The following is a 13,391-nucleotide window of genomic DNA, read 5'->3' on the forward strand; positions in this document are numbered from 1 at the left end:
GGGGGGTTTTTTTTTTTTTTTTTTTTTTTACCGAGGAAAACCGTAATTCTTTGGGCCTCGTATGACCCGATCTGCTAATTGGGCCAATATAAGCCCAGTGATTAATTGGATCCAAAATGCAAAGGCGAGCCCACTTTAAATTGGCCCAAATTTCAAGAGTTTTTATGCGTTGTAGAGGAATCGAACCCCTAATTTGTTGGTCGAGTGTGTATATTTTAATATATTTAGGCTTAGTATAACTTATATTTTACCTCCAAGTGCAAAATTCTTACCAGGGTGTTGAAAGAAATAAATAAATATTTCTCTTCTATTTATATATTTTTTTTTTGTTTTATTTTTTATTTTTACTAATTATTTTTCCAAAAGTGTGAATTTCACTTTTAGAATTCTTTAAGTAAAATCTACTTAATTCAATGAGTCCATATTTATGGGCTAATTACAATGTATTAAGAAATTTGGGTGTTTTTTAGTCTTTGATTAAACAAATTATTATTAGGTTTTTTAGTCTTCCATTTTATCTAATTTGACTCTACCAGCCAACCAACCCGGGATAGAAATAGTGAAAGAAAGGTAAGGATAAGAAGTAGGGTGGAGGAATTGGTCGACTCATCAGCCCCATGACCTCAACCAAGCAACGTCGAGGGTATGAATAGTGAAAGAAAGATGAGGTGAAGAAGCGGGGTGTAGGAATTGGTCCACTTATCGAGCCCAAGACCTAAGACTATAAGTTCAAATCATGTCCCCACCTAATTGCTTGAGATGATTTTTTTGCATTAGTCAAGGGGGGAATAATATCTTTCTTATTTCAACCTTTTTTTTTTCCTAACGAAATCGAAAAAGAACAATTTCATTTCGAAATTCTCCACTATGAAAGGTAAAAAATGAATAGATGTCGTGGCATTCATTTCTCTTTTTAACCACAACGTTTGCAAAAGCAATTAGTTAAAAAAAAAACTACTGCAACATACTGAATCCACATAACGAGCATCTATTGATTGAAAGGTGTGTAAGAAGTCTAAGCATAAACTAATCAACTTGGATGAACTTAAAAAAGAACGTTGAAAAACGACAATGTGGCTCAACGACTAAGACAACTCTATTTTTTTCAAATGACTCGAACTGAGTTAAAAAATAATGTAGAAGAATTAGAACAATGAAATGCATCATTTTGAAACTCCTACTAATATAGAACTGCACCAAATGCACGACCGAATGCTTTGTTCACACGGGCGAACAAGCTGATTATGTCTAGAGTAAAAGGATAGAGTGTATTAAGCAAAATCCATAGATAAGAAGGGGAAAAAAAGGTTGCAGAAGGGAAGACTGTCTTGTCCACAAGGATATCATCATTTGATTAAATAGCGATGATCATAATCAGTTAAACATATTCATTAATCTGCATAATATACATGTTTATCAACCAGATTTGAATAGTAAAACTGCTTTCTGATCCAGGTAGAAGTAAACAAAGTGGTTTGTCTCGTGGGTCACATATGAACCTGCCATAAAAACAACAGAAATTCAACATTAAGGATCATCGACCTAAAATTCTCGACTTATGTCACGTTATTCGTTTCGATCACCACTACCCGTCGTTGGCTTTGGCTTTGCATCAACTTGATGTTAAGAATGTTTTTTTTTTCTCTCACAAAGATAACAGAATAAATTTTGAAACCCTCAAATGATCAACTTATGTCACGTTGACAGCCACGACTCATGATTGGTATTTGCATCAGCTTGATGGTAAAAATGCCTTCCTTCACAAAGATAAAGGAATTTATATGGAGGAATTACGCGGTTTCGTTGCTGAAAGAGTGAATGGACAAGTCCATTCATATCTCAAATCCTTAGATGTTGATAACATGGACGTTGACCACTCGGGAGGTTGCAAGAAATATTGCAACGGCCCAAGGATACCGCTAGCAGATATTGTCATTTTTGGGCTTTCCCTTTCAGACTTCCCCCAAGGTTTTAAAACGCGTCCTTTAGGGAGAGGTTTCCACACCTTTATAAGGAATGTTTTGTTCCCCTCTCCAACCGATGTGGGATCTCACAATCCACCCTCCCCTTGGAAACCCAGCATCCTTGCTGGCACACCGCCTGGTATCGGCCTATGATACTATTTGTAATGGCCCAAAGCCACCACTAGCAAATATGGTCCTCTTTAGGCTTTCCCTTTCGAGATTCCCTCAAGATTTTAAAACGTGTCTTCTAGGAAGAGGTTTCCACACCCTTCTAAGGAATGCTTCGTTCCCCTCTCCAACCGATGTGGGATCTCACAAATATGAACAAATCCATTCTTTTCTCTTGTTGAATTATTTGGGATGTCTAATCTGTCTCCGGATCTGGATATGTTTTGGTTAGCAAGAACTAAAAGCAATTTGTAAGAATTTTCAAACCTTGGTCAAATTATGGAAGTAAAAAGGGACATAAATGTGCTGCACGAACTTGACAAATGTTGTGGATGACAGATTAGACTCTCTCTCACTCCCTGGGCCAGGAAGGGACACTTTTCCATTAGGCTGCGTGACCTTCATTGAATAGGTTGCCAACTCAAAAACGAAAACAAAAACTCCTACAGAAACGTTCGTCGAACCTACCGTAGAAGTCAGCTCAAAGGATTAAGAGGTTCTTATGTTCAGAAGGGAGAGTTTCTAGCTTCTAGAAGCCGCAAGGGACAATAGTATCAGTTTCTTTTTTGAGGTAACTTATGGTTCACCTATTTACATCTTTACTAATCTAACTTTCCAACAAGAAAAAATGGTTCTATGAGGTCACCATAATGTGGCTATTCGTAATAACGGTTGGATGTGGATTCAAAATTCAGCACGCCCCTAATAATCACTTCTATAGATTTGAGTTATTTCACCCTCATACATCCAACTTATTAAAATCGTAAGCCACACCGTGGTGGCCTCGTCGCACTCTCATAACACTAAATTAGTCCAGGGTGATTTTGAGTTCAAATTTCATGAAAAACTAAAATCAGACGTTAGAAGGAAAGGGAATGTGAAATTTTGAGAAGAAAAACTTTTATGTTCCCTGTAAAAGTTACACTTTACAAATCTAAATCAGCTCAATTAAATGAAATCTTGTGGAAGGACTTCTTGTTTATCAAATGCAGGTGAAAAATCGAACATTCACAATCTAGAAATAGTAACTCCTTTTAGTACTCGACTAGTTTAACCAGATCAAACATTCATCATAAGCAACCTACAAGCATAGATCTATTCCATTCACAATGTAAACCTTCGCCACCAAACTTGAAGCCAGAAGGCATGTTATCAATCAGCAAAAACACAAAAATTTGAGTTGAAATTTTAGAGGAAGAGAGAGATCCTTACCAAAATTACGGCCAACAATGCAGTGCCAGGTCGGTCCATGCCTCTTATCGAACTCTTTCTTAATATACTCTGCTACATCTTTCTCAACACTATGCTTTTCAAATGCCTGAAACCAAAATCCCCAAAAGAAACGAGGATCGTGAGAAAGAACAACAGTATAAACACAAAATTCGAAGTAAAAATAAGAAAAAGAAAAATAGCGATCGAGAAAAGAGAGCTGACAGCTATGGCAACATCGATGGCCTCCTTCTGCACATCACCAAACATATCGGCACTCTTTATAACGATTTTCTTGCCAGTCGTCGCCACGGCCAGCGGTTTCCGATCCTCCGACACAGATTTCACCATTAGATTCCCTTGAATGCTTCTCTTAGCATCGTTACTCATTTTCAGCTTCTTCTTCTTCTTCTTCTTCTCTGATCTTCTGTGCCGATTCGGTAGCGAGAAGAGGAACCTTTTTGCAATCTCTGCAACTTTTTCGTTTCAAGAAATTTGGAATTACTTCATCATTTGACTGGAAATTGTAAGAAAAACTCGTGAATTCTCAGAATCTGAGAGGATAAAAGATTTGACTCTTTCTGTAATTTATTGCGGCTTTTGCAATCTGGTCTTTAATGGAGCCGTCGGTGAAATCTGTCTCCGGTACAGCTGGCAAAACGCCGTCGTTTAGTGCTTCCGAAGAGCTAATTCAGCTGTAGAACGAAAAGTGGTACTGCTCAACTTACTGTATTGCCCTTTCCAACCACTCATTTTAATTTTTCAGTTAAAATAATAATTTACTTTCAATTATTCATTCACTTTTTTTTCATCTCTAAATCAATTAATAATGAATAAAGTAACTCATTTATTTTTAATAATAGTTTTTTTTTTTAATCTTTTTATTTTACCTACTTAATCATTGACCATGTCTAAACTAAATTCTATGTAAAAGACAAAACCGAGACCTACTCGAACCCATCTTAGTCCATCCCTCGAGGAAAGAGATCTAAAAGGAACTGAGAAGGCTAATTGGAGCTAGAGAAGAAAAAACTAGGTAGTTAGCTTAACAAACAATGTCTTAACCAGATTCTCTATAAAAGAGAGAACCGAGACCCATCTGAACCCACCTTAGACCATTCCACGAGGAAAGAGATCCGAATGAAAAGAGAGGGCTAGTCGGAGCTAGAGAACAAAAAAATAAGTAGTTCACTTAACAAATAAAAATGTCTTAACCAAATACTACGTAAGAGAGAACCGAGACCCATCTGAACCTACCTTAGCCCATCCCTCGAGGAGAGAGATCCAAAAGGAATGGAGAGGGCTAGTCGAAGCTAGAGAAGAAAAAACTAGGTTGCTTGTTCAATGCATGATAAAATACACGAGTCACTCCTCCTAATATCAGCTTATTTTGAGCTGAAACCGTCCTTTTATATATATATATATATATATATATATATATATATTTATTTATTTATTTATTTATTTATGGTAATTTTAATCTTTTTACTGAAAAAAACAATATTTATTATTACCTCCTCTATAAAATTTTTAAAAATATTTATATATTTTTTATTTTTATAATGGGATGGTTATTATTACTATTTAACTAATTTCTATAAAATTAACTCCCAACTAACAATAATTAAAACATAATAAATAGAAAGTAAATTAATAAAAATGATAATTTTACAATATTGAAGGGTTGCCATTTGTTGAGGAAAGTTTTTTAAAAAATATATATTTTATATAAAAATAAATATTTATTATTTTTTGTTATCCATATTAATAATTCATGTTTCCGAATTTCAATACAATCTCTTCGCGACTTCCAAGAAGGAAAAAAAAAGAAAATTGTAAATCTATGACAGCAACCAATCAGAAAATGACAACACAGCATTTGGAAAAATTAAAAATGGTTTGTTAATGATATCATCTGACAAATCAATGACGTGGCTGATCTGTACGCTTCCACGCTACGCTCTAAGCGAGCGTGAACACACGTTCCTAGTTTTCAAGAATTTCGAACATATAATTAACAAATCATTCTAATTTAATTCAATCCTATTTTATTTTTAAAATTATTATGAAAAATTAAGAATATTTAACCTTTATAACGGATGTGATGTCTGTGAATATTTAATATTTAAGTTTTATAAGATTTCAGTTATTAATAAAAAAATATACGGCAGATAAATAAGATTTTTTTAAATAATTAAAAAAAATAACCTAACAACCTAACCCAAAAAATATAGAATTGGGTTGAGTTGGGCTGTGAACTCTGCTCGAATGGTTTGGATACCCAACTAAATCAACTCAAAATTTCGAGTTGGTCGGAAAGATTTTTACAACTCAACTCAGTTTGTATCCACTTGTATTGATCATCATCATTTTTTCATCTTCTTGCAAAAAAAAATAAAAAATTAGGGGCTTCACCCATAAATTATATTTTAATTTTAATTAATTTTATTTGATTTTAATACAAAAGGTGTGAAAGTGTGAAAATAAATTAACCTATTAATCATTTTTAAATTAAAAGTTGAAATATATATTAGATTATTTTAACATTTAATGTGAGCTTAATGGGGAGCGTGTTCACACGCTCTGTTCAAACGCGTGGTGTTTATTTGAAGATTTGGGATCGTGGCGTAGGACAATCAATGCAGTTCTTAAACTTATTATTCATTGGTTCTTAAATTTACATATTCCATTTCGTAGTTTGAAAGTTGAGTTTCGTTTCGTTTCGTTTCAAAAGAAACAAACGCCATTTCCATGATCGAAAGCTAAGCTAAGCGCCTTTCTTCTGAATCTGAAATACGTGACAAAACTCCGTTGGTTCTCGCTCGAATTCTTCGTGTTTTGTTGCAGAAAAGAATATCCAATCTGTGTTTTGGGAGACTGTATTGCTTTCTGTACTGAGAAATGGCTAGCAAAGTTAAGGGAAGAACAACTTTGGAGGTTGGAGCTGATGGAGTCGCTCTTATCACCATCATTAATCCTCCAGTCAACTCACTTTCTTTTGATGGTATGATTTTCTGTTATTCATAGTCGCCTTCTATGCGGTGTGATTTTACTTGATTCATCTATTTTGATCCTTAGTATGATCACTGCCTTCTTCTTGTGTTGAATTCGCTTTTGATAGATTTCGTGATTCCAACGTTTCTTCCATATCACTTTTTTCAATGAATCACTCGAATTTACATGAATGAACGAAGAGCTGCGTATATTATGATTATCGTCTTATTTCGATTTAAAACGGTTCAATCACATGACAAATTGGCAATGGCTGATTGGACAGAGCCTTTGGTTCAATAATTATACTTATCTGTGTTACGAGTGTTGTTTTAATTGAGAATGGCTAATTTCTGTGCATGAATAACAATTGGAAAGAATTTGGGATTAGTTGTAAAAAACTGCGTTCGATTGCTACAATTATGAATTATACGACGACTTCACTTGCTTGAGATTTATGATTTGGGGACTTCGTATTAATTCTTGGGAAATTGTAGTCTGAGATCTGGCTCTTTGTTGTTCTTCTTCTAAATAGAATTATTTGATGTATTTATCTGTACTAAGAGCATTGCTCATCTTTCTTTGTAATTTAGTGTTATTCAGCTTGAAAGAGAGTTATGAACAGGCTTTGCAAAGAGAAGATGTGAAGGCAATTGTTGTTACAGGTTAGCGTGAAACAATTTTCATACGTCATTGAAAGGGAGTTATCAGAAATGTTAGAGATGTTCTAAGCCTTTTACATCATTGGAGCAGGTGCCAGGGGAAAGTTCTCTGGTGGCTTTGATATTACAGCCTTCGGTGGACTGCAAGGTGGAAAAGGTGGGTTTAGATGTCTGTCTCCCATTGTCTCAGAATTCACTCTAAAAACTTATGTTGACATCTTTTTAATGGATTTTTAGCGGTGGAACCACGGCCTGGCTACATTTCCGTGGATGTGATCACTGACATATTCGAAGGTATATTCCACTCAGTTTGTTTAATTTACTCTCATCTTCCCTTTTTCTTGGAGAGCGAGAGAGAAACAGTGTTTAATTGTTAGTTATGTTTTTCAGCTGCTAGAAAACCAGCCGTTGCTGCAGTTGATGGACTTGCTTTGGGTGGAGGGTTAGAGGTGGCAATGGTATGTCTTGTTACATCTCTTAGACTGTTGAATCTTTGAAAAGAAATCGTTCATAATTTTGGGATTTTAGGCATGCCATGCACGAGTATCAACCAAAACTGCACAGTTTGGATTACCTGAACTTCAGCTTGGATTAATTCCTGGTTTTGGAGGTATGTCTGTGTCACTGTTTCTAGGTAGTTCTTTTTCTTGTTTTTATTTCTCCTAGTTGATTATGTAAGCCGTTGTCACGTGTATGCACCCAACTGAACTTTACTTTAAGGTGTGGGCAGTTGTGATCTTATCAGACTACCTAGTTGTACTTCACCTTGAAAATGAAGGATTAACAAATGATAGTTTGTGTTCTCAGTTGGATCCTTTTGATAGGATAGTATACAATGTTCTTCGTAATGTTTAGTGGATGAATAGAATAGATCCTTTAGTAATAACTTAATATTTGCATGAGCTGAAAAGAATTTGAATATTATATAATGAAAACAACAGGAGCCGACTGTTTTGAAACCTTCTATGATTTTCTTTTGCCCTTTTAATCTCAAGCTTCTATATTAATCAGGAACACAGCGACTTCCTCGTCTTGTTGGTCTTTCAAAGGCTTTAGAAATGATGCTGGTGAGATTAGTAGCTCGTGCTTTGGATTTTTGACACCTTGCTGTAGAATAGCTTCATTAGCCATATACTTATCTTCTGCTTATTTCTCTACCTGTCACTTTCAACACGTCCATACTTGCTTATGCTTTAAATAGACTTCCAAGCCAGTCAAAGGAGAAGAAGCTTTTTCTCTGGGACTTGTGGATGCTATAGTCCCTTCTGAAGAGTTGATCAGCACTGCACGCAAATGGGCTCTGGATATCTCAGAGCGGAGGAAACCATAGATTATCAGTCTTCACAGGACCGATAAGTTAGAGTCTCTTGGTGACGCTAGAGAAATATTTAAATTTGCTAGAGCTCAGATACGGAAGCAGGCTCCAAATCTCAGACATCCACTGGTTTGCATTGATGTTGTTGAAACGGGTGTAGTCTCGGGTCCCCGTGCTGGACTTCGGAAGGTTTCTGTATTTCTAATGTTGTCATCTTCCATTTTCTATTGAAGGAAAGAGAAACCAAATTAACCTTCCTGAGTTTCTTTTTGATGCTTATGGCAGGAGATTGAAGATTTTCAAGTACTTCTACATGCTGATACCAGAAAAAGCTTGATTCATATATTTTTTGCTCAGCGTGGAACAACAAAGGTTTGAGATGAAGATTTACTGAAAAATAAATGTCGGTTAAACTAATTTTTTACTTCAGGAATTGAGAAAAAGACACTACGGTTCATATACGTTTGTCTTAATTGTTCATATTGCTTCCTTTTTTTCAAATATAACAGGTACCTGGAGTTACTGATCTTGGGTTGACACCAAGACGTATTAATAAAGTCGCTGTTGTTGGTGGAGGATTAATGGGATCTGGGATAGCTACAGCATTGATTCTTAGCAACTATCCTGTGATTCTCAAAGAAGTAAATGATAAATTTTTGGAGGCTGGTATTGGCAGAGTCAGAGGTAAGCCAGGAATTTACTACTATTGATTGAATTTTTCAATATTCTTATTTGGTTTGTTTATGGCTTGCTATGTTAACATGTTAGCTAATCTACAAAGTCGAGTCCGCAAGGGGAAAATGACTTCAGAAAAATTTGAAAAAGCTATTTCCCTACTCAAGGGCGTCCTTGACTATGAAAGTTTCAAAGATGTGGATATGGTGATTGAGGTAATTCCCATGTCTTCTTCACGCACAAAAAGTAGCAATCATTAATGTCAATTTGGTTGTGCTTGTAACAGGCTGTTATAGAGAACATCTCTCTGAAGCAACAGATTTTGGTTGATCTTGAGAAATATTGCCCTCCACATTGCATACTTGCTTCCAATACTTCCACAATAGATTTAGAGCTGATTGGAGAAAGAACACATTCTCACGATAGAATTGTCGGAGCTCATTTTTTCAGGTTTGCAAATTCATACCTCTCTACCTTTCATGTATTGTCTTGGCTTAGCCAGTTAGCCATTGAGTTTATGCTTCTGATGCAGTCCAGCACACGTTATGCCACTATTGGAAGTTGTTCGTACTAAAAGGACAGCTCCACAAGTAATTGTTGATTTGGTAGATGTTGGAAAAAAGATAAAGAAAACGCCTGTTGTTGTTGGCAATTGCACCGGTTTTGCCGTCAATAGGATGTTTTTCCCATATACTCAAGCTGCATTGTTACTCGTAGAACATGGAGTAGATCCATATCAGATCGACAGGGCAATTTCTAAGTTTGGAATGCCAATGGGCCCCTTCAGGTTTATAATACATAAAAGAATTTTGTGGTTCAACTCCATGCTTTTTCATTTTCTACCTTCAACTAACTTTGGTTCTTTTCCTTTAGATTGATTGATCTTGTTGGTTTTGGTGTGGCTATAGCAACCGGTGGTCAGTTTGTTCAGAATTTTCATGATAGAACCTTCAAATCTATGATAATTCCTCTTATGCAAGAGGATAAGAGAGCAGGTAGAGTTTCACCCCTTAAACTTGGACGCTTGCATCTAAGATTCGCTGGCATTGCACGTTAAAATATCATCCCTAGCCCAATAAAGTATGAGCTAATTGTCTATGTATTTTAGGAAAATGATTTAGGTACTTTAGGAATAAAGATACCTAATTATTTTAGAAAAATTATTTAGGTATTTTAGGATTAAATTGTATAGATTCTGCTATAAATACCCCTTCACCCTACCAATATTTTTATTAGTTTCTACATAGTCTCTTGTAATCTCTTCTCGATGGGTGTTCATAAAGAGTGTGAATGTTTCCCTGTGTTCAACTTTGTACTTCCGGAAGATATTTTATTAATGATTCTGTTAGGTATCTTCATTTAACTGGAAGTATAGCAAGGTTGCCAAAAGCTGCCTACCATTACTGCTCAGTCTATTCGAGAGGGCTGACTAACGTTAATGATTGGGATCTTTTGGAATCATGTTCCTTTAGACATGGACACTTCATTAAAAAGTAACTTGGTCATGGTATAAATTTCAGGTGAAACAACTCAGAAAGGTTTTTATGTCTATGACAAGAACCGCAAGTCCAAGCCAGATCCGGAGTTAAAGAAGTATACTGAAAAGGCTAGGAGCATGTCTGGCATTTCTGTAGACCCTAAGGTCTCGCTCTCTCTCTTTCTCTGTTTGTGTGTAGTTTGCTTGATATACATACCAAAATTACACCTGAAAAGTGTTTACTTCAGCCATTAGAAAGCTCTATGTAACGATTTAATGTTGAACTCTTGCACATCCTTTTGTGTGATCGTATGAGTGCAGCTGGCAAAGTTATCAGAGAAGGACATCATCGAGATGATATTCTTCCCTGTGGTGAATGAAGCGTGCCGTGTACTCGCCGAAGGTATAGCAGTGAAAGCAGCCGACTTGGACATTGCTGGTGTAATGGGCATGGGCTTTCCACCTTACAGGTCGGTGATACTTGTTTTTGTAGGTTAACATTTTGATCTTTTATTATAGGTAAATACATAGATATTTGCATTTTATTACGATTTACCAATAGACAAATATCTTAAATTCATTTATTGTTCTTTCCATTTATTATATTATTGTTTCTATATATTTTGTAATTTATTTGATGATTATAATTATTAAATTAGTTTTAGCTGATATTCTCAAGTTAATTTAATAGACCTTAATGAATTACTATTGATGATCACAGGGGAGGAGTGATGTTTTGGGCTGATTCTCTTGGATCAAAATACATCCATTCAAGATTGGGGGAATGGTCAAAACTGTATGGTGGATTCTTTAAGCCTTGTGCTTACTTGGCTGAAAGAGCTGCTCAGGGCGCAACCTTGGTGAGTTATCTTAACCACAACTCAGCCCTAAATGACATATCTTTTATACTCTTAACACGACGAATCTATGAATGGAAATAATGACAATTATAAAAAAGTTATGAAAAATGAAAAAAAAAAAAATAGTGAAAGAAAGTGTTTAAACATAGATTGGTAAGAGAGATTGTTTGCATTGTGAGGGGTGTAGAAAGAGAGCAGTTGGTGAGAAATTACATAGAGAAGCTAGTGAGTGTAGGGAGAAGGTAGTAAAAGAATGTGTGAAGAGAGATACTTATTAGAGGGTTTTTTTTCTTTTTTTTTTAAGGAGGATGAGTGGAGAAGATTTGAACTAGTCCAAGTCCACCACCAGATATTATCTTTTTTGGGCTTTTCTTTTGAGTTTCTCCTCAAAATTGTTAAAATGGGTCGATTAAGGAAAGATTTCTACACTCTTATAAAAAATGTTTGGTCCTCCCCTCCAACTAATCCTCTTTAGACTTTTTTTTCTAGCTTTCTCTCAAGGTTTTTAAAACGCATCGGCTAAGGAGAAGGTTTCCACCCCCTTATAAAGAATCATTCATTCTCCCTTTTAACTGATGTGAGATCTCACAACCCACCTCCTTTCGAGGTTCGGTACTTGGTTCTCTTTTCTAACCGATATAGGATCTCACGATCGATCTCAATAGAGGTAATATATGTCAATTATCGTTGAATTATGCTCACTTTAACCAAAGAAGATAAGTTATTGGGTAGTAATTAGGAAAAGTAAGTGAGTTAGATTTATGGATCAAGAATGAAGTGTAAGCTCAAGCAATGGTTAACACGGCAATCAATTACTTCTTTACCAAACACCCAACTCAAAAGTGCTTCTAGATTGAAGTTAACCATCAACATTTAACTAATTAAAAATACAATTTTATCAGTTAAAAACACTCTCAACTAATCATGCCAACTATTAAATCAAGTATCGATTATTACTTGATCAGTTAGAACTCTACTTGTACATGGAACTAACCACTTCTTTAGAATCAAAAGGGTCCTCAAATATATTTGATAAACACGAACCTCTTTTTATGTCCATGTGCATTGACATGTGTTATAGGGTATAGTACCAAATATCAATGACAGTTCTCACGATAGCATATAAGACAATCGAAAAATTTATTCTTTACATTTTTTCTTAGTGGGTAGACTACTAATCTTTTGATTAAGAGCATGTGTCATAACCAGTTGAATTATATTGAAGTTGACTATTTGTTGTATCACATTTTGTAGAGTTCTCCTTCAAGTGTCTCAAAATCTCGTTTATAAGAAGATTTATTGAACGTAAGAGCCCAATAGTACTTGCTTTGGGTTTATGCATTTCGTATGTGAGGAAGTCATAATTAAGGGGCCCTTAGAATGACATGACAAACAGGTATGAATCAAACTTCTACGTATCAATAATAATCAATTAAAAAGAAAAAAGAAATTTATGTTTTTTGTCTTTGGATTCTTTTGAAAGTTCTTCATTTGTCTTAATGTCTTGGATGCGCATGTTAGCACGTCTTAATTTCTTTTTTTTTCTTTTCCTTATTTTTTGTTTCCTGTTTTGGGGCAAAAGTTGTGGTCCTCTCTTATTAGATGTTTTTAAATTTGAATTTCAAGGTCCGATGGTTTTATTTTTTAATTTTTTTTAATTCCTAAGAAATTGAACTAACAATGGTATGACATTGTCCTCCACCATGGATGGTATGAGATTATCCATTTTGAGTCACAAGCTCTCGTAGCTTTGTTTAGACTTTTTCAAAAGGGCAGGACCGAGTCACAAGCTCTCATGGTTTTGTTTGGACTTTCCCAAAAGGGCAGGGTCGAGTCTTAAGCTCTCATAGCTCTGTTTTGAACTTTTCCAAAAGGTTAGGGCCGAGTCATAAGCTCTCATAGTTGTTTTGGGCTTTACCAAAAGTGTAGAACCCCATACCAATGGAGAGTCATAAGCTCTCATGCTTTGTTTTACGCTCCCAAAAAGGCCTGAGTATTATTTGATATGAAAGTGCTGACGTATGATCCTTTCTTAAATTAGTGGAGGTGGAACGGAGGTGGAACTGACAT

The 13,391-nt window shown here is 35.4% G+C and overlaps 1 protein-coding gene and 1 pseudogene across 1 annotated transcript; one reads left to right on the top strand and one right to left on the bottom strand.

The window, feature by feature from the left end:
* Window positions 1-1,308: 1,308 nt before the first annotated feature.
* On the bottom strand, window positions 1,309-3,945 carry LOC111460475 (dynein light chain 1, cytoplasmic-like). The gene is made up of 3 exons (XM_023103751.1): window positions 3,567-3,945; window positions 3,345-3,450; window positions 1,309-1,499 (listed from the first exon to the last, which is right to left on the bottom strand). The coding sequence occupies exons 1-3, from the start codon at window positions 3,729-3,731 to the stop codon at window positions 1,417-1,419; spliced, it is 354 nt and encodes a 117-aa protein (XP_022959519.1). The 5' UTR covers window positions 3,732-3,945; the 3' UTR covers window positions 1,309-1,416.
* Window positions 3,946-6,025: 2,080 nt separating this feature from the next.
* Window positions 6,026-12,782, top strand: LOC111460450 (annotated as a pseudogene).
* Window positions 12,783-13,391: the final 609 nt, after the last annotated feature.

The sequence above is a fragment of the Cucurbita moschata genome, unplaced genomic scaffold (genome assembly GCF_002738365.1).
Source record: "Cucurbita moschata cultivar Rifu unplaced genomic scaffold, Cmos_1.0 Cmo_Scf00023, whole genome shotgun sequence".
Lineage (NCBI taxonomy): Eukaryota > Viridiplantae > Streptophyta > Magnoliopsida > Cucurbitales > Cucurbitaceae > Cucurbita > Cucurbita moschata.